This window comes from Notothenia coriiceps, unplaced genomic scaffold (genome assembly GCF_000735185.1).
Source record: "Notothenia coriiceps isolate Sejong01 unplaced genomic scaffold, NC01 NC01_scaffold00037246, whole genome shotgun sequence".
Classification (NCBI taxonomy): Eukaryota; Metazoa; Chordata; class Actinopteri; order Perciformes; family Nototheniidae; genus Notothenia; species Notothenia coriiceps.
In genome coordinates this window covers 7,376,481-7,403,464 of record NW_011369947.1, presented here as the reverse complement: position 1 = coordinate 7,403,464, position 26,984 = coordinate 7,376,481, and the positions used below count along the sequence as shown (strand labels likewise).

General features: G+C 42.2%; 1 protein-coding gene across 1 annotated transcript in view; it reads left to right on the top strand.

Moving 5' to 3' along the window:
- The first annotated feature begins 14,771 nt into the window (after positions 1–14,771).
- Positions 14,772–26,984, top strand: part of LOC104965678 (collagen alpha-1(XIX) chain) — a 53,203-nt gene continuing 40,990 nt past the window's right edge. The window contains exons 1-3 of the mRNA XM_010794682.1: positions 14,772–14,811; positions 16,660–16,695; positions 20,837–20,881. Coding sequence (XP_010792984.1) covers positions 20,867–20,881 — 15 coding nt within the window. The 5' untranslated portion in view covers positions 14,772–14,811; positions 16,660–16,695; positions 20,837–20,866. The remainder of the gene's footprint in view (positions 14,812–16,659; positions 16,696–20,836; positions 20,882–26,984) is intronic.

The window sequence follows — 26,984 nt, the reverse complement described above, 5'->3', positions numbered from 1 at the left end:
ATTTATTGTTGAGGGAAATACAACTACTCTAAGCCATTTAGATCTACTTCAAGGATATGTGGAGGACATTGTGGTCGGGGGAAGAGGAATGATGCCATTTGCACTGATCCGTCTCTGAAGCTCAAAGCAACATATGCAAGAGTGGATATCAAGGGCAGCCACCCAGCCCCCTCTGTGACCACATGTCTAACATTCACAGTATCTTGATTTTATATTATTACCTTGATGGATGGCTAATGCAGTTTGTCAGGGTGGATGTAAGGGCCACTCCGACCCATGTCTAGGAATTTATGGGAATGTATTTCCACATTTGCCATTGATAGTAATATGAAAGGCTTGGTTCTTATACGTATATTATGGATGGCATTGACACAGAATGACAGGCCAAGAGTCAGACTATGGGACTCAGTGGCACATTACAGCAGTTCAAAAAAGAACATGGGGAGCCCCAGTAAAAAAAAAAATGTCCTTCTTGCTAACTGTGGTGTGCTAAAATATTAATCAGGTGCTGTGATGATGTGCTAAGCTGTGTGTTGTCATTGTTGGCTGACTCTGTCCTACACGGTCGATCAGGCGAAAACGTGTATGGTGAAGAGAACAACCTTGGCGTTTTCATGGTGGTAATTTGTAAACCAAGTATTCGTTATTCATACAGCATGCAGTGCAGAGAAGCGCCTGCCCGACACCTATCAATACATACCAATGAGAAACTGTATAATAACGTCTTGTGTGCAAGGGATGTAGGATTTGGTAGCAAAAAGAATTGCAAAAGTACCAAATGACGTCATTTTCCACGCTCAAAATAGGATTGAAAACCTACGCTCGGTCAATGCACACTGCTTCCTTATACCCAAGATACACACAAACGCCACGGCAAGCTTGGTTTATTCATGTCGTGCCAAAACTCCCCAGCATTCTGCGCTTCAGTTGTTGGCACAGAGTTGTGAGTGGGTTTAGTGCAGACATGGGTTCATGCCTGGGTAAGGCTGTAGGTTCCCGTGGATTAATAAATAATCACCTTAAGAAATCCCCCATTACAAGGTGGGTCTTGGAGTTTTTAATCCATGCCTAACACCCCGTTAAGCCTTATTAGATGTATAAATGTACCTGTATGGATAAAATAAGTCCTTGCTAAGTATAAGTCACCGACAAATGCCATGTTGATTCTCATATGTTGCTGTATCTTCATACAGAATGGACGGCGATTTGTTTTAATTCAAGTTTCTAGGACGATTACATTAGCCTTATAAATAGAGTCTATCTATACACACTCGCATACTGTAATATATATGTTGATAAACGATGAAATATATTTCTTTGATGCGTTTTGCTGAATGCAAATAATGTGAATGCAAAGCGTTTGAAATCCGCTTTAATCAGCTGAGGGCCTCTAGTGTGCCAAGGAGTCCTTGTGTCCTGCTTTGGATAATGCACACGTCTGACAGATGTGCTGCACAGTGTTAGTTCTTATTAGACATACTGTAGCTGTGCTGCACAAATGATGAAACTCCAGCAAGCCCTAGAGGAAGCAAAACAGTGCTACTGCTCTGTCTATGGATGTGTTCTCCTCAAATGAATTATGCAGCCCAGATCCTCTTACTGATTTATTCGTTTATTTATTTAAATCTACTTGGTTGGTTATTTATTTAGTTACTTTGCTGTGAAAGTGGATTATTTGGCACAGTTGGCAAAGTATACAGATTAATAACCTCAGATCAGTAATACACATGCGGGTGTGTCCTTTATCGTGCCTGAGCTGATGATATTTCTGTAATCTTTTATGCTACAAAGACTTTTCCATCAGGTAAAAGGTGACATTTTCAACTGACTGATTTCCAATTGTCTCCAGTTTTTCACTCTTTTCAAATGGCTCTGGTTTCTCATTGAAATGTTCTTGTGTTCCTCAGCTGTGGGGGGATCACACTGTGCCACAAGGGATTCCTGCCTCATATGTCAAGGAGATAAGAGAGGACAAAAGTCACACAACAGGTGAAAAGGCTTTGAGACCATTGCTAGATAGGCCACACAAGATGACCTAGTAGAGGGAAAAGCCATTAAAGAAAGACTTTTCATCTGGGAGAAATCCTTTTTCTCACTAAATGATATGATGTGCCACACCAAGACCACAGAGAAAATAATCCACTCCGACTATTGATGGCTATTGAAAAAACATTAGAGTGGAGCTCCAGATATGGCAGCGCTTTGATTTTACTAACAGGTTATTTATCCTATGCTGGATCAGCTCCCTCTCTCAGCCTTTCACAGTAGACCCTCTGCAGCCCCTAATTAATGGGTCCTACTGACAATCAATTACTCATTTCCAAGTCATTGTTAGGTAACATCTTTAGTTCAATTATGGTCGTAAGAACTTGATGTTTTTACAAAGCTGATGGTTGGTAGGATACCTTATAGTTCAAAGCTTCATATATTGCTTTGACATTCAAATGTTGCACATATATTTTTTAGCATGTATTCCTACACATTTGCAGATAATGATGAGGCTGCACTAATGTTATTTGCATCGTATTATTTTTAAATTTGGTTCAAGAGTATTTTTTTCTAGTCAGAAGGTCAACATTTATTGAAAAGAACACATGATAAACTTCTGTCTAACGAGATATTCCACTTCAATCTTTAGTTTTGTGAGGTTTTTTGTTTTAGCCTTTCAAAAAAAAAAATGCTTTCCTGCTTGCAGCACAAAAAGGGAGATACAGTATGTGCCTGTTTAACCAGCTGCCTTTGCAGCAAAGTAGCAGCATATTCAAACATATCAACAATAACAAAAACAAAGTACATTTGGCACCCTAGCTTTATGTTACAGATGTACAGACATGCAGCAGTATGGAGTCTTATATTAGTATGCTTTTTCCCACAAGCTCATATCAGGGAAGTTTTGAGACTCTTTAGACATGTAATCCTTATACCAGAAATCGAAAGAAACAACTTGTCATCATGATGATCACTTTATGAAGACAGTTTCTCAGTAAAGATACTCTCAAGTTATATGGCAGATATGACTATTTATAAAATAATATGAGTCTATTTCTCTAATCTTACACTGCTATCACATCATATTCGTCAGCTGTCATCACTTCAGATTGAGTGGTAGCACATTCCCAGATCAATGCACGTCAAGGCAATTGTTGTACAGGCAGCCTTTCGGTTCTTCACTTGTGACATCACATTTGAAAAAATGTGATGAGATTCAACAGCAGCTGGTTGGCCATATTAAAGTGACATGGATATAATCTGTCAGTAGTAAAGGCAATATTGTCTGTCTTGTCTTTGCTTGGCAATTGTACTTGTCTACATTTCCCAAGGAGAGGGTGGTAATTGCTGTCTTTTGGAAGTGATAGTGGTGTTTACATTTTCCATCCAAGCCCTTTGCTGAATGACTGAGACAGCTGTCCATATTTCTTGACCGAAGACACAGGCGTATTTCTCCCCATCATTTTTGCACCTTCAACCTCGTGCTAGCAGCACATTTCTCAAAGGTCACCCGTCCACTGGATGCTTAAACTATAGGTCAAATGTATTTCCTATACCAGGGAACAATTATATAACAGTTAACTTTTGGCATTTTCTCTCCTACCAAACTTTTGTCATGTTCTCTGATCTGAAGGCACATGTTACTTCATGTGAGGGCAACATAATATAATATAGGAATTATTTTTAACAGGGCACGGCTATCCTTCTCCATTCGATGGCATAATGCAGGTCAAAACATTAGTGTCAGAGTAGAAAATAACATTAATCTACTTTAAACTAAATCCATGTATCCCCATTGTGCAGTAAATAGTATTTGTCATTTAACCTAATTTGGTTTGAAAAAGTATGCCGTTCTCTGAAACCAAATGCATGCTGGAACTGCAATTTAGCTTCCTCTCCTCTACAGGGCTGAGCAAATGTTGTTTTGAGATAATTGAGCCACCACAGTATATATAATATTCATATTATATCTGATGGACTTGGCTCAGGTTCATTTGGATGGTTCTGTGTGTCTGCGGAGCAGGCAGTGACAGTGATAGGGAACGAATTATGGTTCGGCGTATGGGGACTGGAACATTTGGCAGCGGTTCCCCGCTCCATAGGTGGAGGCAGACATGAACAGCGATGCAACTGTAACAGACTGTTGACCTCTACCAGAGCACCTGCAGGGCGAGATTATTAAGTAACGAGTCCCTGGTGAGAATAGCTGCCTTCCTGCCAGAAGTCCTCCATGGGAGGCTGCCTCTGATTTGGGTGATACAGTAAATGTATGAAATTACAGCAGCTATTTCACTGAAGCCATGCTTTATTCATTCATATCTCAATATACAGTATACATTCATATCATTTATATTGAAGATAAGGAAATTATAAGTCATGGCGAAATGCAAATGTTATTTAAATCACCTTGACACATTTGGTTTATCTTCACTCATTTTATGGTACATTTTATAATGCAATTCGAGAATTATTACAAACTGAGGCGAAATACAGCATATCTGAAATGTATACATTTACATTTATGTCAGCAACGGTTTATCTTTAGCCCTTGAGACACAGTTGGTGACCATATTGATGGTCAGTGTTTAAATACAGTAGCGTGATGTAGATATGTAGTTACAGTTTTGGCCCGACCCGTAGAAGCTCAATGGCAGAGTAACACGGAGAGAGGAATTTACAGGTCAGCAGGGGCTCACAGCTGGGATTTTATGGTAAGATTTACACCCTGTGCCATTTTACAACAGGGGGGGGGGGTGTTAACCCTGTGTTAAACAAAAAGGAATAGGTTATTCTTCTCCCTGTCTCTCTCTCTGTACAAAGTCATGTTGAGGAAATCCAGAGAGCCACGTTTTTGACACCTGTATTACACCAGGAGGTAGCGCGCTTTCCCAGTGCACAAGGTAATTAATCTTGTCAATGTCAAGTGCATTGGGACCGAGCATGAAACAAAGATTTGACCTGATTGGCTATGAAAAGGTCTCACATTTGGGCACAGTTGGGGAAAGAAGAGGGTTACAGGGAAAAGCTTTTGGCACGGGCAAGGACAGATGCACAGAGCTTTGATTTATCTGTCTGACTCTTGTCTTGTCCCAGCGTGCCTCAGTATGGCAACATCCATGGGTGTTCAGAATAAACACACATTAATTGGCCAATTAATTACAGGGAGGAATACATGGGGCGGCGCTTCGAGATGGCCACTTGATCACAAGTTGTTCGTCCACTTTTATGGTCACCGCGTTTAGATGTGTTTGTGTGTGTCTCTAAGTTGATGTAGAAGTGTAAAAAGCGGGTGTTCAACAAGGGGCAATGTAGGTCAACAGATCCTCAGAGTGTTAGATAGGCTAGCTAAAGTTGTCCAGGGCCGGGTTCTCATTCACACATCTACAACCTCACAACTTTCTCAGGACACATTCTCTACCACAGTGGCGCTTCAGGCAATACACGAGTGCGTCCTTGCTGCTCGGGTGTCAGAATTCATCAGGGCCCGGCATCCCCTTGGCCTGTGTCTAATACCACGGCAACATTTTCAAATTGTGTTTCAATGTCTGCCAGGTCATAGCAGCACTAATGGAGTGTCATGTGTCAGAAAGGGTCAGCAGAACTGAATTTCGCTCGACTCATTGAGGTATGTGAGTGGACAAGAGGTGACTGGCCCTTGCGACTGTGCTAGGTATCGCCGTCCACACAGTCATCCAAAACGATGGGATTTCTCTGGCTCCAAACAGTCTCGTAATATAAAAAGACACTGCCAGAGAAATGTTGTGAATGTAAATACCTTTCTAAAAAGAGGCGTTTTGGATCCAGGGATGCTTTGATTGAAGCGTGCCCTGTGTAAGCCCTGTCTGTGTTAGCTGTTTCCCCGGCCAAGGAAGAGGGAGGAGGGCTCAAGAGTGCAGGGGGGGGGTGGAAGAGATTTACCCCTGCACACTGCAGAACACAGTAGTGGGGAGGCTGCATCACTGTTACAGCCTGCCATCCACATTTTGATTCTTCACACTCTCATTCAAGCCGCAACCAATTTGGAGACATTCATCTGTGTCCACTTTAATGGCATGCCAGGGAGCATTGCATTCACAGTAGCCTGATATTATACTGGCAGTTGTGTGCAGGACCTTAGTGTAATCTCTTATGCGTGGTGAGTGATATGAAGCATAAGACTCGCTGAGGGCTAGAGTACCCGGAGTGAGCGCCCTGTGGATCTTTGCACAGTGTATTCACTCTGACCTCAAATATTTGATTTGTAAAATGAACCAGGGTTTATTCAGAGCAGATTTCCAGCTTCTCCCATTCACTCGTTGGATAAAGCAGTAATGAAACACTCAGTATCTGTAAACACAGGGCGGGAGCAATCTGCTCGGGATGAATAATACACCCAAAATTCAAGATGAGACTGGGACATTTCTTAAGAGCCAGGACCAACAACAGCATCCATTAGGAGATGAGAACATTGAAGAGGCAGCGCCGGCCTCCTGAGGAGCCAATGCAAGGAAACAATGCACAGACAGGCGGCTGATTGGTGGGAATTGAGCCCGTAGTTTAATATAGATTTATCATCTTCCCCACATAAAAATGCAAATTCAGATATTATCATCAGGCCTCTTTCCTCTCCTTAGGAGTTGTTAAAATCAATGAGCTCTTAAAACTCATCCGTGAAGACGTGTTAGAGACGCGGCTGTTGCAAAGAGCTTCTCCAAGGCTCCCTTGGGAATGCCTTGGCTTAGTTTCCGAAAGACATCCACTGTCTGCATTTCCTGTGTTTGCCTTTGGCTCTAGTGTTTGCATACTATGTGGCAGTGAGGAGAAGCTCTATAACGGTTATTTTACCCAATGATATGCTGAGTTCTATGACTGGATACCCTTGTATTGCCACCTGTGTCCCCTTGTATTGTGTGGCAGTTGAAAAGACGCATAATGTGGTATGGAAATGATTGTCCCTCTCTCACTCTCACAGCTTCTTGCTCTCGTCTATTTCCTTCTCTCGTCGTTGTAAGCCCTCTACAGAAAAATCTCCTTTACGGAATTCAGTGCCTAATTGCCAGACTGCCTAATTAGGGATGTTACCCAACACACATCATACATTCATGCATTGAGGACATCTATCCTCTCTCATAGAGGGCTTACAGTCTCCTCATTGGCTCTGTCCCCCCACCGTGTACGACATTTGTGATGAAGCTAGTTTGCCATCTAGTGGCGTGTGTACAAATCACTATTGAGTCACGTGGGATCTGGGACTGAGTCTCTGTGAGGGAAGCCTTCATGGAAAGCTTTAGCCAACAGACTATAGGTGCAATCTTGGCCAGCTGAGCTGTGTCTTAAGATGGCTGCAGTGTCAGCCATCTCTTTATACGTGCCTGAATATTTAGATGGCTGGGAGTTAAAGAGAGCATTGTGTGCCAGTCAGAATGGTGAAAAATGCTAAGCTGCATTTGAGCCCCTGCCAGGCAGCTGTCGGCTTTGCCGTTCTCTTCCTGCCCCGGCCGCTCCTCTTAACCCTCAGTAAACAACTGGAACAAATCCTATTTTATTGAGGCTTTTACCAAGTGCAAGGGATCTCTGCAAGCTCCAGTGCCCAGGCATTTTCTGAGCTTGTGCAGTGTCCTAAGATGGCATCCAGCGAGGGCAGTCACAAGTAGGGAATTTGCACTGTCTGTCTCTAATTGGATCCTTAATCAGAAGCAGGTGAGGCTGCGGTCTCTACGGTTTGTTTTGTGACATTTTTAGAAAGCAGCATAAATCAATATTTACCTCAGAAGCCTTGAAAGCTGATTTGACACAGTGAAAAGGGCTTTGGTGAGAATTCAGTGAACTGCAGCATATCGAGCTGCATATTTGGTGAGAATGTACTGAATGTTTGTCCCCTTCTCCAACTGATACCTAGCTGATATTATGAAGCTAATGCCTAGAAGCAGCTGGACTGATGTAATGTAAGAATTCAATAAAAAACATGAATGTAGGTGAAGTTGGTAATGCATATCAGATAGGTCTTTCTTTCCTTATAAAATAGAGAATAACATTTACCGATTATACTTGGGAAATGCTGCAGAAATGTCTGTATTTTAGAGATCCTGTGGGTATATATACATATTTTTTATTATTGCAGATTTTTCTTGGTCTTGGTGAACATTTTTAAATGAGAAATCAGAAAATATTTGCAAGGGGAAAGGATGACATTTCAGAATTAATTGCAGAATATATTAGCCTTTGCTGGCGATATGAGTAATTGTCTGTATTTTGTCTGAATCTGGATACAACAAGTGTTCCTAAGGGACTCTATGTATGACCAAAGGAAGGAATGGTTGTATGTTTCCGCCTTTTTTTCGCACCTTTCAGAGGCCTGGGACCACACAAGCTAAATATCTTTGGGATAAATATTGTGACAGGCTGCGTAGCGAAGACCTTTCTCTGAAGCGTGTCTATGTGCATTCTGCCTGTGCACATCTGTGTCTTTTTAGTGTTTGGATACACTAGTTCCCACTTCTAGATGTGTAATTTCGGATGGTCTACATCGACACTCTTTTTGTTAACTTTGGACCCACACTGTATATGAACACAGACAACAATAACGGAAAACTCCATACCATCTACTCCTTGTCCGGTGAATTGTTAGATAACATTGGGATATAATGGTTTACGGTCCTTACTGTTGTGTACACATGTGTTACCAAGCAAATACAGCTGCTGCTTATAAGCCACATAGTCAGTTCCAGTTAAACGCAGTACAGCGCTTAGACAAAAGGCTCAGGTGGCCCGAGTGCACGCCCCCGGAGGGAGACAGGGCTCAGCTCAGGCAGAAAGAGTGGGAGTGGCGTGTGAGTTTTTCAGTCAAGAAAAGGCCATCTCCCCCATGAGCCACAGAACATTGTCGCAGACCAACTTGGCTTTGGTAATGTCACATAGTTTCCCTTCAGGGCGTAAAACTTCTGTGTCACACGAGATACAGGGAGAGGTATGAAAAGCAAGGAATAGTGTCCAGCTTATGTACATTGTGTGATTTATCCGTAAGAACAGGTTTCAAGGTCTAAACCTCACTAAAATTCTCAAATTGTTGCTTCAATTAAATAACAGTTTAAATGTATATGTCACAGTAATAGTAATAATTTTGTAGAAAATGAATGTCATTAGAGAAAAGTACATTTTGGGAGCTCCAGCTTATAATGCTATAAAGGCAAAAATCAAAGATAAGATTGTGTTGGAAAAGATAAAGATATCAAACCTAACATAATCAAATGAGTTCATAATGCCACTGATACAGTAGCTATCCCTGCATATAAAAAAAAAAAAAATCTATCTTTGCTCTATGCTGGGTGTCAGGTCTGAGTTGGTCCTGCGGTGTTTATTTCAGAAGGCTTCTCCAGCTTATCTCCTGACCTCTCTTGACAGCGGCATTTGTCAGGTGGATTATGCGGCCTTTTGATGGTATATCTGCTTTATTGCAAAAAGTGTGACATGTTCTGGCCTCTACATTTTACACCACTGTGTTATCCCAGTATGGGTAGTCAGAAAGGGAATGTCCCAGAGAACATGTTGACATTTGGGATAAGGATTATGGAGTCATCATAAACGAGCTCTGCTGTGTGTCACTGTCACTGTTGACTCTGCTTTCAGATTGTGTAGCAGGACTGAGCCTGGCCCCCTGTCTGTGCTCTCCTTTGGCACTTTACAACTCATGGTAGAGTGCAGGCTGGGATCCATGAGGATTAAGTCGGAAGTTGGAAATACGCCGTCAATCTACTGCAGCTCAGAGGTGTACTCACTCTAGCTTTACTAGCCCCATTATTGAATTAGTTGTTAATGTAGAGTGCTTTTCACATTCCTGCTATATAGTTTTCAGGTTCTTAGAGTGGAACAGATAAATAGTGCTTGTGAATATGTGTTTGGTCTTTCACTCAGGAAGCCAGTTCATCTTTCACTCTCTCCTCCTCCCTCTCATCCCTCATTTCCTTCCTTGCCTTCTCCTATCTCTCCCTCCCTCTAATCTACTGCAATGACCTGAAGGAGGGCTTCACACTGCAGCACTCAAATAATAATCAAGCACTAGGATGTTGTCAAATTTATAGGACACTGAGCGTTGCATAGCAACAGAGATTGCCGGGGTGATCCAACAGGCGCTGGAAGTTGGGTGAGGGAGGAACGGGGCGAGTGACAGGAGACAGGAGAAGGAAGAGGAGATGATAAGAAAAACAGGAGACAGCGAAGAGGGCTGAGATGGGAGTTATGGAGCTGTGATATTGTACACAAAGGGAGAGATGAATGAGGGAGCGAGAAACAGAATGAGGAAATGAGAAAGTTAAGGTTGGCTTATAGTTGAAAGAAAACATTCACAAACTGCTGGCTGCTCCTCTGTGTTATAATTATGACCATGTTTACATGTTCTACTCTGACATTTTGGCATACATAGGTGGAGTGAAGTTTAAAAGTGACTCGCCTAGAGCAGAGCAGGATAGTCTTCTCACTACTGATCCAAGTCCAACTACAGGCGGCTATTTTCAAACCTCTCATAGATCAAGAAAAAAACATTTTAGTTTTGTCCTGACACATTTCACCCTTTAGCTTCTTTAACATGTCTTTCTTTCTCCCTGTCTTTTCCGTTCTTTCTTTCATTTTTATTCTTGGAATCCAAAATGCATGGGTTTCAGTTTCCTGTTCATCCCTGTTGCCTAGAGACTGCTTTGGACCTCAGTTTACCTCTGGCAACATTTTTTTTTCTGGTGTTGTGTCTACCTCCTTCACCAGGAAAGATATTTAAAACAAAACAAAAACAACCGGACAAACTACAACAAAGCTTTATTTACAGTTGCAGACTTCCCAGAACCTGCTAGAAATGTGTGAAGTCAGCAGTTTTGATGAACATATTTGTCACATGATGACTTCTGAAATGCTGAATACAAAATACTTTTTTTGTAACCTACCTTCATTAAACCATGATTAACTGTCAACTTTTAAACAAGTTTAACTGTTAAATGGCACATTTATGATTATATGATTGGACCTGATAGTTTCATAATCAAGTAGTTGTGGATATTGTTCACTCTCTACACCAGGGGTGTCTAAACTACGTGGTCCATTTTGAATTGGCCCTCAGTAAATTCAGAAAATATAATGGGATATGGCCCACACATGAGAATTTGTACTTGTCTTATATTGTACTTCCAGTATATATGTAAACATATATTCCTGTAGTTTTTACAAGTTGATAAGCCCATTTTCCAATACATTTGGTCAATTAAAGTTAAAAACATTTTCAAACAAATCTTAGTTGATAAAAATAAAGCCTTATAACTTATTTGGGAAACAATCTTGAAATATACTTTTCATATTTTCCCTTATTATAAGCAATCTGAGGCTTCTGTTTTAAGGAATTAGCTGCCAACAAAATAAATGAAACCCAATGGAAAGCTGTGATGAAGGCTGTTTTTATTTCCAAAATATATTCTAGTATCAAGCATCATCTATCTACATTTGATGGATTTTGCTAACTTATAACTTGACTTATAAGGCACTAAACCTCACTGCTCATGAGTGGTCAAGCCCCTCGTATATCTTTCTGTATGTGGCCCTCAGTGAAACAAGTTTGGACACCCTTTCTCTACACCTATATGGATGAATAAACAGCTACTTGTAAACGTAGTTCTTTCAACCTGTGCCCTTAAGCGTTCCTTGTTGTCTGCAATGTGTTCACACCAAACTCTTTAAAGTAGCTCTCTTTCATGACCGAACACGATTATTAAATGATCTCAATTCCAAATGTCAGAGAATCTTTTTAGTTAAAATGTTTCCAAAGTCTAGGAGGTCAATACATGACATTTAGACAAAAGAATAAGATGAACACAGCATTCACCTGAAAACTCTAAATTCTAGTAATACTCTGCATGTATTTTCACACTAGTGCTCAAAGCTAGACTGTTATATCTTTTGCTGTAGTATTTGGGTGCTCATGGGCACCAAGGCAGTTGCTGTTCTTTTGATTATCTCTGTATTGAAAGGCTCAGTAAGTCCCTTCAGACGCAGTTATCTCGCTGTGTCACTGGCAGGTGTTTCAGTTTTGAGAGTCAACTGAGTGCAAGCGGTGATGACAGCTGTGCTCCGGACTAATTATTTCTTGTCACCGGGCACAGATTTGTTTTGGAGCTAACCTGAGGTCCTCTTCACAGAGAAGTGTCAGTCCAACCCCAAGGTCACCTGCTGTAGTCTCTTTAATGGATTGCTTTATAGTAAAAATGAGTGTCTGAGCTGTGGCTGTTTATGAATACTAAATGAATATCTTATTAAATTAGAAAATCTCTGATCTAGACACAACATAGACACCCCCAACCCAGTGCATCTATAATTAGCAAACTCAGCTAGCCATAGCTTTTTTCCGATAACACCCCATTCATGTCAGTATAGCTGGTGAGAAAACGCTCAACAAAACAGTAGAATGCAAGATACAGCCTCCGAACGACCATAAAGTTGAATGACTGTTCTACATCCGTTTAAACTAAACATAAACATTATAGTCACCGAGAAACTACTGCAGGGATGTTGTAATGCAATGTATTAGTTTAACTATAGATAGGCATAGCCAGTAAACCGGCAACTGAATATAAATCCAGTTTGACTGTTTTATATGTTTTGCAGGCAGTAATTGAAGATATAAAGCTTTTCTTTTTTCTAGCAGAATGTACAAAAGATTTGCAGATTTTGAACCAGAAGAAAATCTTCCCTCAAGCGGGGTTTGAGATTGGTGAACTGATGGTGCAAGAAAAATGTATACATTTTAAGTAAATAAGATAAAAACATGAAATACTGTACTGTAGAACAGATGAACAGTGTATTAAAAGCCATTTAGTGACTAATGGGTAACTGCAAATAAGCTTCAGGCCAACATTTGGTAACACGAGGCCTTCATTTAGTTTTTCTGTCTGTGTACCAGTGTTTGTTTTGATGATGATATGCAAATTATGTGGACATAAAATTTAAATGCACTTTTGCGTTAAATGAGGTTTAAGGGCAAATGTGGAGAAATAATTTGGAAAACTGCATAATTCATGACCTGCTTGGAATAATAGCACATGAAATATTCATTAGCTAAATTACTTATCTATGTAATCTGCTTTTGTTGTGGAGTTCAGGGGAGAAAGGGCAGCGGAAGAGAAAAAAAACGACACCATCCACCCTCACCAAAACACTGTCTTTGTTTGCGAGAAATAGACCTTTTATACAAAAGCGATGTGTTTCCAGTATACATGTGTCACATTGATGCACAAGCTCTTATTAAATACCTTGCCTGCCACTCTGACTTTACTTTTTCTGCCACAAAGGTAACCTACCTCAATTACATTTTGATTTTGAGAGGGTATTGCAATGCAACATAATGTCAGTCATTTGAAGAGGAGGATTTTTCAGGCTTAAAGATGTTGTTCCTACGCATCAACTTGATTCGACCTCTTCCAGCTTTTTTCCAACATGGCACTCATTGATGCTGGCATTAAAGCACATGTACCTTCAAAGCTACATTAACACAGATGATCAAAAGGCGCTGGCCAAGCCTTTGTTGGTACATCAAAAAGCATGCACATTGGAAAACGAGCAATTCCCAAAAGGAGGTACAGGCCAATTCCATTGTGTCATTATTAAGGTTAATATTTACCGTGCTACACCTTGGCCTGTTTCATTAATCCTGTAATCTGTGGAATACACATAGAGAAACACAGCATGTGAGCACGAGCGTGTATGCAAACAGATGATTAAAAGAATTCGCCTACAGTGAAGTTCTTCCCTTTGTCTTCTTTTTGCAGGCAAACGCACACATCAAACTCGACCCAGTTAATCAAAGTGTGAATACACGGGGTGTCAGAGGGAAAGATTTGGGGGTGTACTTTTGTTCCGGCAGCCAGTGATCCTTTTCCTTCCACAGATCTGCACCACAACTAACTCAGCGGAGGAGAGAAGTGTTTTTGTGTCACCCGTACTGACACATACAGTAGGAGAGAGATAAAATGTTTCAGACTAGCAATTGTGTCAGATGATGAAACTCCTATTCAAAAGAGGTAATCGTGTGTAGCCCTATTACAGATATGTGCATTGTCTCATGCTTCTGCCGATGATTACGCCGCCGTACAGTGAATTGATACTGGCCAGAGTATTACCATCTCCTAGTTGAGTTGATTTTACATCCGTCTCGTGTGTGTGAAAGCCAGCTAATTCCAGGCGCTCTTCATAACACAGAGCCAGTGATGCTCTGCCAGTTTATGCGATAGCTGTAAGGATATCCATAGAGCTTTATCCTCTTTCTCACGAGGACATAAACCCTCTTGATGTAAAATTATACCAACTTTGGTTGGGTCGGGATTGCATTACATCTCATTAAGATGTCAGCTTTTCAAGACGCGTAGTCTTTCAGGCACGGAAGCCTTTTCGCAATTCACAAAATGTCACAAAAAGAGCCCTTGGAACAAGCAAAAAATGGCTCAAAGGCTTTGATTCCTTCTGACCTCGTTTCGCAATGCTGGACAGCGCTGGCTCGCTCGGCCTGTTTGTATCTGCTCCTTGGCTTGATTGATGCACCGGGGGACTCACACAGCTGGGAAGGAGGCAGTAAACCAGAGGAGGGAACAAAGAGTAGTGGGCCACACGGGGTGCAGCAATTAAGCTGTTTACTTGTTGTTAATTAAAAGCAAATTAGAGACTGCGACAGGAGTTGCTGTCTAGCCTTAATTGCTGGCAGCATGTATGCCCAGCCACACCTGTTGTTGCATCTTTAATCTTTTTTTTTTTTCCCTCTTGTGTCTTCCATAGGGACGGAGAGGAAAGAGTGGGGAACCTGGAGTCAGAGGCCTGCCTGTAGGTGTCATACAGTAACACAGACACACATTCATACTTACTTTTTGATTTAGGAAACGGAGAATCATGTTCTTTCTACATATAACATACCTGTATTTTTTGTATTTCTCAATCTTACTTTAAGGAAAAAGATGCAGTGATTGAAGTTGAAAAGTGATGACCTACTTAGCTTTAATCAGTCAGCACCTCTTCTAGCTTTTTCTACCATTCAAAAAACATTTCAATTTAACTTTATTAGACTCTGTATTTATTTGAGATCACCAATGTCTACTTCAATGTATACCTGTCTAGAAACAGGCTCCCCAAATTGCAAGTTATCAGGATTGCAAAAGCATATTAAAGCAGTCAATCATTACAGACATGCATTACAACATCCAGCTTAAACAGGCAATTACACTCTTCATAGTCAAACTTGTCAGTAAACTTTGGCCATTAATTCCATGCTAAGGCTGTATCGATCTCATAAAAATCTTCCCACCCTGCTGCAAGCGGGCTGTTTTATTAGCATAAAACCACAAGGGGTGTATTCAGGTTAGCTCCTCCAATTCTTGTATTCATGAGTAAGACAAGTCTGTCAATAAAGCCCCATTGACTTGTTGAATTATGGTGTGCCTCAGGTGTCCAAACTAGTCCCAGACACTTTTGGTGTGTTTGTGTAGTAACCCACATGGCACAAGCCTCACAATGTGTTAAAGGAGACAGCCTGTCAGACTCTTTGCTGCTCTGGAGTCAGAGTGTTTAGGTATCATGTAGGTGTGTGTCCAATTATTTTCTTGCACTATCGCCCTAATTACACTCTCGATCAGGACAAAGGGTTTATCTTGCTTTGTTTTTCCCAGAAGTCCAGAAAGATTTTGTTCTTTTTTCTATCACCTTTATTCTCAAGGTTCAATTATCTTCAGTATAATACAGTGTTAGACCTTTCCTGCATGACTCAATCTCCTGGGTCCTTAATAACTCAAAACTGTAGGACGCAGAGTCATGGGACAAAAGAAAGACTGGATGGAGAAGGTGTGACATTTCTAAATGGCAATGTCCTGATGATACCCTTAGCATGTGCCGGCTTAGCTTCCATCCCCTGGTATTGGCATTTATGAGTCACCTGTTTTGCTGAGTTGGATTTCAGGGGCGAAATCATCTATTCAAAACACACACCAGGGCATCACTGGGTCTTGTCTATTGGCAGCAGGACAGTGCTTGGTTATTTTTAAGTCAAATTAGCATTTGACGACAACAGGAGAGGCAGTGAAAGGCACGCAAGATGCGCTCAGAGATAATCTATAGACTGCTGGGGTCTGGTCACATACTTATGAGAGATAATATTAGTGCAAAGGTTGGAAACTATAATACTGTACACCTATAATCTGAATATTTTTTACTACACCTGCTAGTTTAAACCCTTCTGTATATATAAAGCTGACATTCAAAGTCTAAAGCTACCTCATCATTAAACATTTTTGCTATGTTAATATTCATTTTGTTTAAACCCGGTTTGTCTAAACACTTGCAGATAAAGATAAGGCAACATTTCTTAATAATACTATGCTGTTTGAGTCAAAAGCCTATGAAAGTAAAATCTATTTTTCCAATGTTTTTTTAGAGAGATGAAGACATATCTCAAACACAACACAACACAAATTCAAAAGATCCTTTGAAAACCTCAATTAGAGAAAAAAATTGGCATTCAATGCAGCCTTAGTTTAGGAAGAGGTGATGAAAGGCTTAGGGTGGCTAAAAAACAATTAAAAAAACGTATATAAATACTGTTCACAAGTGTTGATTTAATCAGTTACATTCTCTTTATCCATTCTTTGTGCGTAAAGGAGTTTCATTTGCTTCTGATTGCAGGCTCCCCTAGGAACCCCGGAAGGAGCAAGTGTCAAGGTATCACTCACAACATTGTTTGTCTTAAAACAAAGTGCTGACATGTGGCATTTAAAAAAGATGTGAGTCATCTCCCTGTTTGATAAACAGGGCCTCACCTGCACTTCCAGCCAGGGTGAATTGTCAAGATGACTGAGCAGTGTTTATTGTAGCGGTCCCCTAAATAGGCTAGGAGTTTAATCATCTGAGCTCTGTGTCGGTATAAAGACAGGCTGTGTGTAAGTAGTTGTCCCAGGAAACCGGCCCAGACAAGTCGAACGTCTGTGTGACCAGACCCCTGTCCTTGACTGATGGTTTCTGTGTCAGTCAGGATGGGTTCGCCCTTGTCAGAAATAGCACCTTTCAGTCAATCACAGCAATATCTACTGTGCAATTTGAATAGCTGTTCCCACCCCTCACCTCCTGCAGCGCAGCACAGCGTGACCCAGTGCTCATACTCCAAACAGACAGATGGCCATTACAGACAGTGCTTTTGCAACACATTTTTTTTTTTTTTATCATGAATCTCAGGGGTGCTGTAGCTCACCAGAGGCACATGAGATATGCGATGTAAAAAACTCCAAGACATGGACCTCTACCAGCCCTCCTACTGTCTTTGCTGCTACTCGCCCCCCCCCGCAACCACTAACATCCACCCACCAGGCCTCCAGTGGCCCACTTGTGATCATGCAGAGAGTGAAAGCTATTGTGTACTGGACAGCCTCCTGACCGCAGCTGTTCATTTGATGTATAGGTGCGTTGTTTGCCGGTGTGTCAGCGCAGGACACAGAATTCCTCCTGCTCCCTCTGCCCAGAGGAAGGAGAAGTGTCAGCTGGCCAACCTTGAGAAAGAAAGTTGTCTTTATGAGGACACATTTATTATACCTCAACACAAATGGGATAGGAGTAGCTTAAGCATAGGCGATGGTGGGGATAGAGGATAGTGGTTTCATTTTGATGAAAAATGACTCCGTGTTGCCATGCTCTATTAAGACAAGCTTAAGAATAAAATGACAAACAGAGGTTACCTTGATTAAGTTTTCATGAGCCTTCTGTAATTAGCTGCCGAGTTGCAGTTTATTATCGCACCTGAATCAGTTTCATATCATAAAATGAAGCCATAAAACCCAAACCTTTACTCGGCAGAGGAGAAAGGAGCTCTGAGATTGGGGGTTCAGCATATTTCAAATTTACTTTACACTTTCATAGGCCTTTTATTAAAAAAATGACAAAGGCAGTAAATAAAAGAAACACGTAAAGGCAATTCCATGTAATAGCAACAAATATTGTTCAAGAGTGTGGGGGAAAGTTTACCAATTTTTAAGAAAGTAGACCTGTGAGCCCACTGTTACCTGCAACTTTAAAGCGATATCGGAACGAAGTTAGTAAAACATGCAGGTGGCAAAGCCTGCAGGAGACCAAAGCCACCACCCCATTAAGATTAGATTAAAGGTTTCATTATGATTAGATTACAAAAGAAAAGTGTGCGTTGTCTCATGCTGATGTTACTGTATGTTTAAACACACCAACAAGATTGCTTACATAAATAGTGCATGCCAGCCTTGCCCTTGCCATTAATCAGTCATATCATTACATCTTCCCTTCATTCATGTTTAAGGTTAACGACAAAAAAACTTTTCAGAGTCCCAGGGTATGACTTTACATTGAAATCTGCTCGTGCGAAACATACATAACTTTGCATTTAAAGGAACTTAAACAATCCAGCGAGGAATGGAAAGTAAGAGTTTCCAGGAGTATAAATAATTCAGGGATTCTTCCTTCTTTTGCATTTTTTAGTTTGGACAAAACAGTGTAGCATCTTTGTTACACTGTGTTACCCCTCTCAGTCACTCAGCAGCGTGTGAATGTTTTAAAGAGAAAAACAAAAGATCCTCACTGTGCATGATGTGCCTGGAAGACTGCGCTCTCATGAATCACATCTCCATAACTGTATCTCCCACTGACAGGCTCAAACGGGCTCTGACAGCACACTGCAGATATTGATGGAGAGACGAGGTGGGATGCAGACAGGCCTAATTGCAGTTAGATGAGTCGAGGTGCCTCAAAGTCAACATATTACCCACAGGTGGACCAGTTCCCTGTCCTAAGCACGCTGGGCTTTCTCGTTGTGTAAATACAGTGATAATCTGGATAAATACTCGCCGTGCTGCAGTTAATCTCATTTGAAAGGTTTATTAACTTGTCACATGCCCCTCTGCTAATAAATTGACTTTGAATGATCTTCCTTGGAGATCTAATAATGATAACGACAGAAATGGTTTGCCGTGAGCCTATGCCAGAACACATGTTTACAACAAATCACATCACAGGCTAAGAATAATTGAGATTTACATTGAGTCATAAATCAGTGGGAAACCATTTTCTCTGCACAGTATAGCGTGTGTTTTACAGTTAGTGTAAGACAGATACTGCATTACATTACATTCATCATTTAGCTGACGCTTTTATCCAAAGCAACTTACAATAAGTGCATTCGACCAAGAAGATACAACCTTGAAAAAAACATAATCATATAAGTAAATCAGGTTTCATAGAGCCAAAACATTTAAAGTGCTACTCAACTGGCTTTAGATAAGCCAGTTCTTTGTTAGTATATAAGTGCTTTGTTAGTATGTAAGTACTTTGTTAGTATGTACCGTAAGTGCTTGGTTAGTATAGAATTTTTATTTTTAAAAAAAAATCTTTTTTAAATGTTATTGCTCGAAGTGGAGTCGAAAGAGATGAGTTTTCAGTCTGCGCCGGAAGATGTGTAAGCTTTCTGCTGTCCTGATGTCAATGGGGAGCTTATTCCACGCATTGTGAGCGGCTCTTGTTATGGAAAAGTTCTCTGACTGATAGCACGCCAACAATGATCTAATTGATAAGATTATGATAAGATTATGATGGTAAAACTACGAGTTCCCATGTGGTTGATAAAGCTGAACGGAATTCAATTAGTGCTCAAAGTCAATTTAGCCTATAGTCTGTCTTCCCCGCCTAAAATATTAATAGGACAATCCATCTGTTCATACATGGCAGCATTGTACTGACTTAATAACGGCTCATAATTTGGACGAGGAAACAGTGACTATATCTCATTAAATGAATGGTATCACAGTGGCTGCCGTTAGCAAGTGGAAGGCATGGGGGAGGGGCTGAGACTGGAAGGCAATTATTGTTTGTTAGAGTCCGGGTGCCGCTAAGGAGTGTGCAAATATGCTGCAACCTTTCTCAGATGTCTCTCTGTCTTCTCAGATTGCTAAACAGATGCTCCTTAATGTCGTCGTATCTAAAGCGTTCCCTCGAAATCTGCACGCGTGTCCTACAAAGGAACAATCCTCTTTAATGAACAAGCTATATTTCTGTTTGCTGATAGAAAAAGCCCCCCCCCACATTTCACAACAGATGAGCTTTAATCAGGCGTGTCCAGAGATGTGAAATAATGCATTTCTGCTACTCCAGATGCATTTGGTGAATTATATGCTGTGAAGGGAAATATGGCTGGTAGAAAGATGTTGGGATATGCATCCTGTATGATGGATCTTCCGCTGTGTAGTTCTCCTCCGTGTATGTATGAAAAAAGGTTCCATCACAAATCTTTTTAATTAATCATTCACTGTGTGTCTTGGCCAAGGTGCAGGTACATTTGTTTTACAGTTATGTTTACTTAGAGCACTCTCCACATAACTGACAGGAAGAAATCCTATTAAAAACACTCTGAGTGAAGCTCACCAGCAGTCATCAAGTGCCATCTATTGGCAGACAGGGGAATGACTTTAAAGTGGAAGCATGCTGCAATGCAACAGGGGCCTGTATTTATCATCGTCCTGCCACACTGTCAACACTATACTATCATAAAGTCATAGTTTCCGTTTCTCCTATCAGGGTTACAGATGACACAATACTGTATTTCTTTCCAGATTACTCATTTATAAAGTCTGCCTTTGCCTAGGTTTCACTCTCTGAGCTTTTCTGTCTTTTTGCCCTGCCTTTACCGTCAGTCACTGTCAAAGCTCTGCTCTCTGCACAAACAGGTGGAGGGGGCTGAGTCTGCAGTCCCGGGGGGGAAAGGGGAGAAAGGAGACCCTGTACATATTTCCCTGCAGTGACATTTACAACGCTGTGATGTTACACAGTCATTAACCAAGGCCTTCTCCCACAGGGTCAGATAGATGCTCAGGGGGCCGGAGAGATGAAAGGACAAAAGGTAAGTCACGTCAATGTCATGTGTCATACATGATGCTGCCCACTGTTTGTGCTCCCTGAAACTGAGACTGTGTGTGTGTGTGTGTGTGTGTGTGTGTGTGTGTGTGTGTGTGTGTGTGTCTGTGTGTGTGTGTGTTTGTGTGTGTGTGTGTGTGTGTGTGTGTGTGNTGGTCCAGACAGAAGAGTTTGAGTTTCTCAGAGTGCAGACTGCAGAGAGCCTCTGGAGGTCTCTGATCTCTCTCCTGTAGGAAACTCTCACACAGGTTCTTTAGCACCAGGTTACAGGGAGGTTCTCCTCTTGAAGATCTTGCGTTACAGACTGGACACTCTCGTGTTGGTTTCTCTCTAAACCAGTTCTTCAGACAGGCTTTGCAGAAGCTGTGGCTACAGGACAGAAGAACAGGATCTCTAAAGACATCCTGACAGACCGGACAGCAGAGATCTTCCTCTAATCTGGAAGCCATGTTGTCTCTGAGTGAAGCAGAAACACAGCAGACAGGAAATACAGTCAGTCATGGCTTTTAAAACTATAACTGTAACCCCAGTATTTAACTATAGTGACAAGTTATCAGCTTTAGACCCATCAGCATTCTACCTGTTGTGTCTAAAGTGGTTTCAAAGGTAGCTGCAAAACAGCTGGTGTCACACCTTAGCAACAACAACCTACTCCTCCCTATTCAGTTTGGATTCAGGAACAATTGTTCTACTGAGACTGCATGGTGTTTCTTCTTGGAAGGAATCACGGCTAAATTAGACAAACGAGGGATAGTTGGAGCAGTTTTTCTTGATCTCCGTAAAGCATATCACACAGTAAGTCATCCAAAACCTTTATTAAAACTTTCAAAACTCAAGCTATCAGTTAGCTCACTGAAATGGGTAAGGTCATATTTATCTAGTCGTTCTCAATGTTTTAATATAAATAATAAACTTTCATCAACCGAACCATGCTCACTGGGAGTGCCACAAGGCTCTGTGTTGGGACCGTTGTTGTTTAGCATATATTAATGATCTCCATCCGGATGTATGCTGACGACATGATCATTTACAAAAACGCTGAACAGGTTTCCACTAAGCTCTAAAAACAAAACAACGTTGCTCAATGGCTAAGTGATTCATGTCTTACTTTAAATAAATAAAAACAGTTACGATGTATTTTATCCGTGTATCCAGAGCTTAGTGTTCATGGACAAACCATCAAAAACGTTAATGACGTAAAATATCTATAGGAGTGATCTTGGATACCAATTTGGCTTTTAAAAAACATGAAATACAACATCTTTATAAGTAAACATATCAGGAACTCATTAACTATAGAAGCATGATTTCCCCACATCCTCAGTATTGTATCCCCTGCTGGTCTCAGGCCATTAAGACTGAGCTAAAACCAGTTGAGGATCTTCTCAAACAACCCACTTTTGATAAGAAATCGTTTAAACACCATCAATGCAATATGTTATCCAGATACAATCTCCTTCTGTTTTCCAATAACTCTAATTGGTATTCAACATCAGATACAATGCTTCTCCAGCACCGTTGAGAGGCTTCTTCCAGCTCCGCTCTGAACAAATGGGCAGAACCTCGACCCGCCCTGAACGCAGATGTAACCTCTGCACAATCTACCTTCTCTTGTTTAAGCAATCAAATATTCGATCCATTCCTGCTTCCATCTTAAAACCTGCTCAGATTTTCACCAGTCTTACCAACATGATGTTTTCTGTAATTTGAGATGTTAGTTTAAATGATTCGTACAATTATATGTATTTTGACAAGTCTACTAGTATGTTTTATACCACTCTGCATTGATCTGGTTTAATGAGTGTGATAGGCACACTCACCATAAAGTGTGCCTATCACACTTTATGTCTTTATTGCTGGTTGATTGTTATGTGTTCCTGCCCAGGGACTGCGGATAGAAATTAGTATTTAGCATCTCTTCTCGTATTTGTATGCATGGTCCTTGTTCAATAATCAAGTATAATAATATAACAATGACCCACCCCCCCTCCTCTACTGACTGATATCTACTCTGAGTGATGTTGGAGTCAGACTCACCTTCAGGGTGTGGCGGGTCCTCAGGTTGAAGCAGCAGTGTTGTAGTTTCCACTTTTCTCTCCTGTAGCTGAACTCAGAAGGAAGTTGTTAGTTTGTTCTGAAGGTGACTCTGATCGTCTGGTTTTCAGTCCGTCTCTCTGTAGTGATGAAGTCTGCTGAGTGCTGTTAGCTCTCATGTAACTCAGGGAGTGTCTCGGTCCAAAGTGCGGATTCGTTGGAGGATTAAAGGCTGTAGTGGAGAGTTAAACATTAACACATCATACGGTGAAGATTAATTGGAACGTAACCCACGCCCATAGTACTACTACATTAAGCAGATGTATTGAATGTGTGTATGTTAAGTCAAAGTTTGATTTGATTGATTGCATCTTGTGCCTCATAAAAGATGTTAGTGAGAGTTTAAATCCATTCTTGAGCAGGGCGTGTATTTCTTCCTGTAAAGCCTTACAGATTCAGCATGTTAGCGCTCCATCACGCCTTCTCCAGGCTCATTTAGTTATTCAAATCGAGCTGAGATTGTGGAGTTTGTGGGCCGCCATGTGTGGATAAATCAACCTTTGTCGACTCAGCGCGATCTTTGCAGAGGTGGCAAACGACAGAGGGAGGCCAATTGAAACGGAAAGTGTTGACTCTTTGCTCTCAATTACACTTTAATGTCTCCTCTTTACTTTGGTGCCGGAGTGAATTCTTGAATCGGACAGTGTGCAGAAAAAATATGCGATAAAAGGCTTTACTGTGTTTTTTTTTTGCTCCAGGTTAATAAAAACGTGTGGACTCACCTCACCTGCTCACACATTGTTTGTCTGGCAGCTTTGTACAAATCTGCCATGGCTCTGACACTGTGTCTATATTATTCTGCAAATATGGAGGTTAATTACTGCGTGACTGACAGTTCGACGGCTTGGATGGACATGAAACTCTCCCGGTTTAAAAAACAGTACAAAAGCTGACAAACTGCTTTGGAAAACATCGGCTTTTTTGATAGAAAGGGGAAAGAAGGCCTGTGGATTATTAAAGGAAGAAGTTAACCGGAGTTAGCTAACGAAAATCCGCTGTTAGCTAAACCGCTGTTAGCTAACGATGGCTAACTCCGGTTACTTGGAGACATCTGCTACTCAATTTCTTTCTGGTGTTTCCCCTGAGCAATGTCTGTTTCTGGTCTTTGGGACACCTAGTGTTAGGATCTCTGTTAAGAATCACGGAAAACGTAGGACCCAAATGACTACAAAAAAGGTAAAGGTCTATAAACAAAAGCAAGCTTTATTTCAAAAGCCGATCAGCAAAACTAGGGCCAAAAGGGTGGGTGGAGAGGGTCTGGAGGACGGGTTTGGGCTGACAGCCCAGGGGCACAGCAGAGGACCCGGAAGGGGTCTCGGGCGGGCGGCCCGGGGGCAAGGCAGAGTTTGAGATGGTGTTCTCGGGCGGACGGCCCGGGGCAAGGCAGAGTTCAAAAAGGGGCGAAGGCCACAGCAGGCAAACTCAGGGGGCCGGGCATGAGGGCGAATACCGCTGGGGAACTCAGGAGGCCGGGCACAAGGTCGGGCAAGAAGGCGGCGACGGGACAGCCCCGGAGGGCGGGCAGGAAGGCGGCGACAGGACAGCTCCGGGGGACGGGCACGAAGGCGGTTACGGGATAGCTCCGGAGGACGACGTACGCTGCAATGGGACCCTCCTCCCAGTGTTCAGCTTGGATCGCGGCGGTTTTCACTGGGATCGGAGGAGGCAAGGACTGGGGGACACCCTGGCCGGGAACCAGGCTAGACGGGACCCCTGCACGAGAACATTGGGGCGGTGTCTTCAAGATGGACTGATGCGCCGAGCAGATGGCAAGGGCTGGTGTCTGGCAGGCACGCCTCGGCCGTAGCACGTGTCGGCGGGACCCCAACAGAGACAGGTCTGTGTTGGCCAGGAATCGCGGAGCAGGTGTGGCGGAACCCTCAAACAGGATACGGAATATGGAGTTGGCAGGAACCCGGTGGAACCCCCAACAAAAAGACAGGACATCGGGTGGCAGGACCGCTCAGCGGACCACCAAGGACACTGGACATGGAGTTGGCAGGATCCTCACGGAACCCCCCAAACCACCACCAGGAACATGGCAGTGCAGGACCCTCAGGCCGGACCCCAAACGAACAGGACAAGGAGTTTGGCAAGACCCCCCGCAAGACAGGTGAATGGCGGGACGCCCACGGAACAGGATAATTGGGTTGGCCAGGTGACTTCGCGAAAGAACAGTAGTCAGCGGGACGGCCCCCAACAGGACAGGACATAGAGTTTGCGCAGGACCCCGACAGCAAACAGTAGTTGAGACGGGACCTCCCTACGGCATCAGGACAAGTGATGATGTAGTTTCGGCTTTGATACGGACTTAGAGAAGGCGACTATGTAGAAAGTGGACCTCGAGACAGGTGTAACTGAGAGGGGACTCGAGAGTAAGGACACAAGAGGGACTTGAGAGAGGACCTTCGATGAGACCCCAGGGACTCAAGAGAGAGGACTTCGAGAAGAGAACTCACCAAGAGACTCGGAAGAGAGACTCGAGGACTCCGAAGAGAGGTTCTGTTTGCCTGAGAAGGAACTTTGAAGGGACTTCGAGAGGAGACCAAGAGGGGACTCAAGGGGGATCGGAGGGAATCGAAGAGGGATAAATCTTGATGAGTGAACTTGAGAGGGGAATCGAGAAGAGATCTCAGAAGGGACCTGAGAAGTGAATTGATGAGGCGAACCAAGAGGAGAACTCGAGAAGGGATGCTTTGAGAGGGACTTGAAAGGGACTATGAATAGGGAATCGAGAGGGGACTGTGTCGGTTGGTACGTCCAACAGACANTTTCTCTGTTTTTATCTACACTGCCATGACCCCACACACACACACCTACACACACACACACACGCACACACACACACACACACACACACACATGTGTGTGTGTGTGTGTGTGTGTGTGTGTGTGTGTGCGTGTGTGTGTGTGTGTAGGTGTGTGTGTGTGGGGTCATGGCAGTGTAGATAAAAACAGAGAAAGAGGTGGTGGAGGTCCAAGTGATATAATTGGTATGATACACCAGACCTACGAGGTTAAACCTTTTGAGATAGTTATCATCTTTAAGTCAGCTTATTATCTAATGGTCTCCGAAGATATGAAATATAATTAGTATACTTGCCGTTGAAGTTGTGTACCTGTGTGGGTTTTTGCATCTTTTATTCAATGTAGATGTGTTTATATGTCAAGTATCACCATGAACAATTAGTTTAAATGGTAAGATACAGGAACCATGCATCTTGGGTAAATGTAAATGTTGTGCTAATAGGCCAAGTAGACCATGAGTTATAAATGAAGATTCAGAGGTTCACCAAATACCTAATAATTCATGGTAAGGGCATACATGTACCACATTTCATAACACATATTTGTTGAGACATTGTGCTGAAAATCCAAATATGTCAATCTTGTGAAAGCGAAAGAAAAGTCAGGGGCTCACCAAAGTCAGGATTCATCCTCTGGGAACCACGAATGCCTACCCCAAATGTCATGGACATCCGTCATAATGTGATATTTCAGTCTGGACCCGAACGATTGGACCAAGCCACATCCCGAGAGTTTGGCATAAAATCCTTTTATGAGCTTATGATTGTTTAATCAAAGATTAAAATGACACCTTTGAATGATTGTGTGGTCCTGGCATGTTACAGCATGTATTCTCTAAGTGCTTTTTAGTTGTTTGTAGTACTGTATATGATCACAGATGTTGTGCTGTGTTTCCGTGTTTCATTAAAAGCGCTGAAGTTATAGCTTGTAAATTATGAATGGAATAATGGAGGCTCCTGAATGCAATGCATCACAATTAAGGACCCTCCACCGTTCCCTGGAGCACCCGATAGGCCCATTAAAAAGAGTTCAACGCGGTTGCACTACACACACACACACACACACACACACACGCACGCACGCACGCACGCACACACACACACACACACACACACACACACACACACACACACACACACACACACACACACACACACACACACACACACACACACACACGTACAACA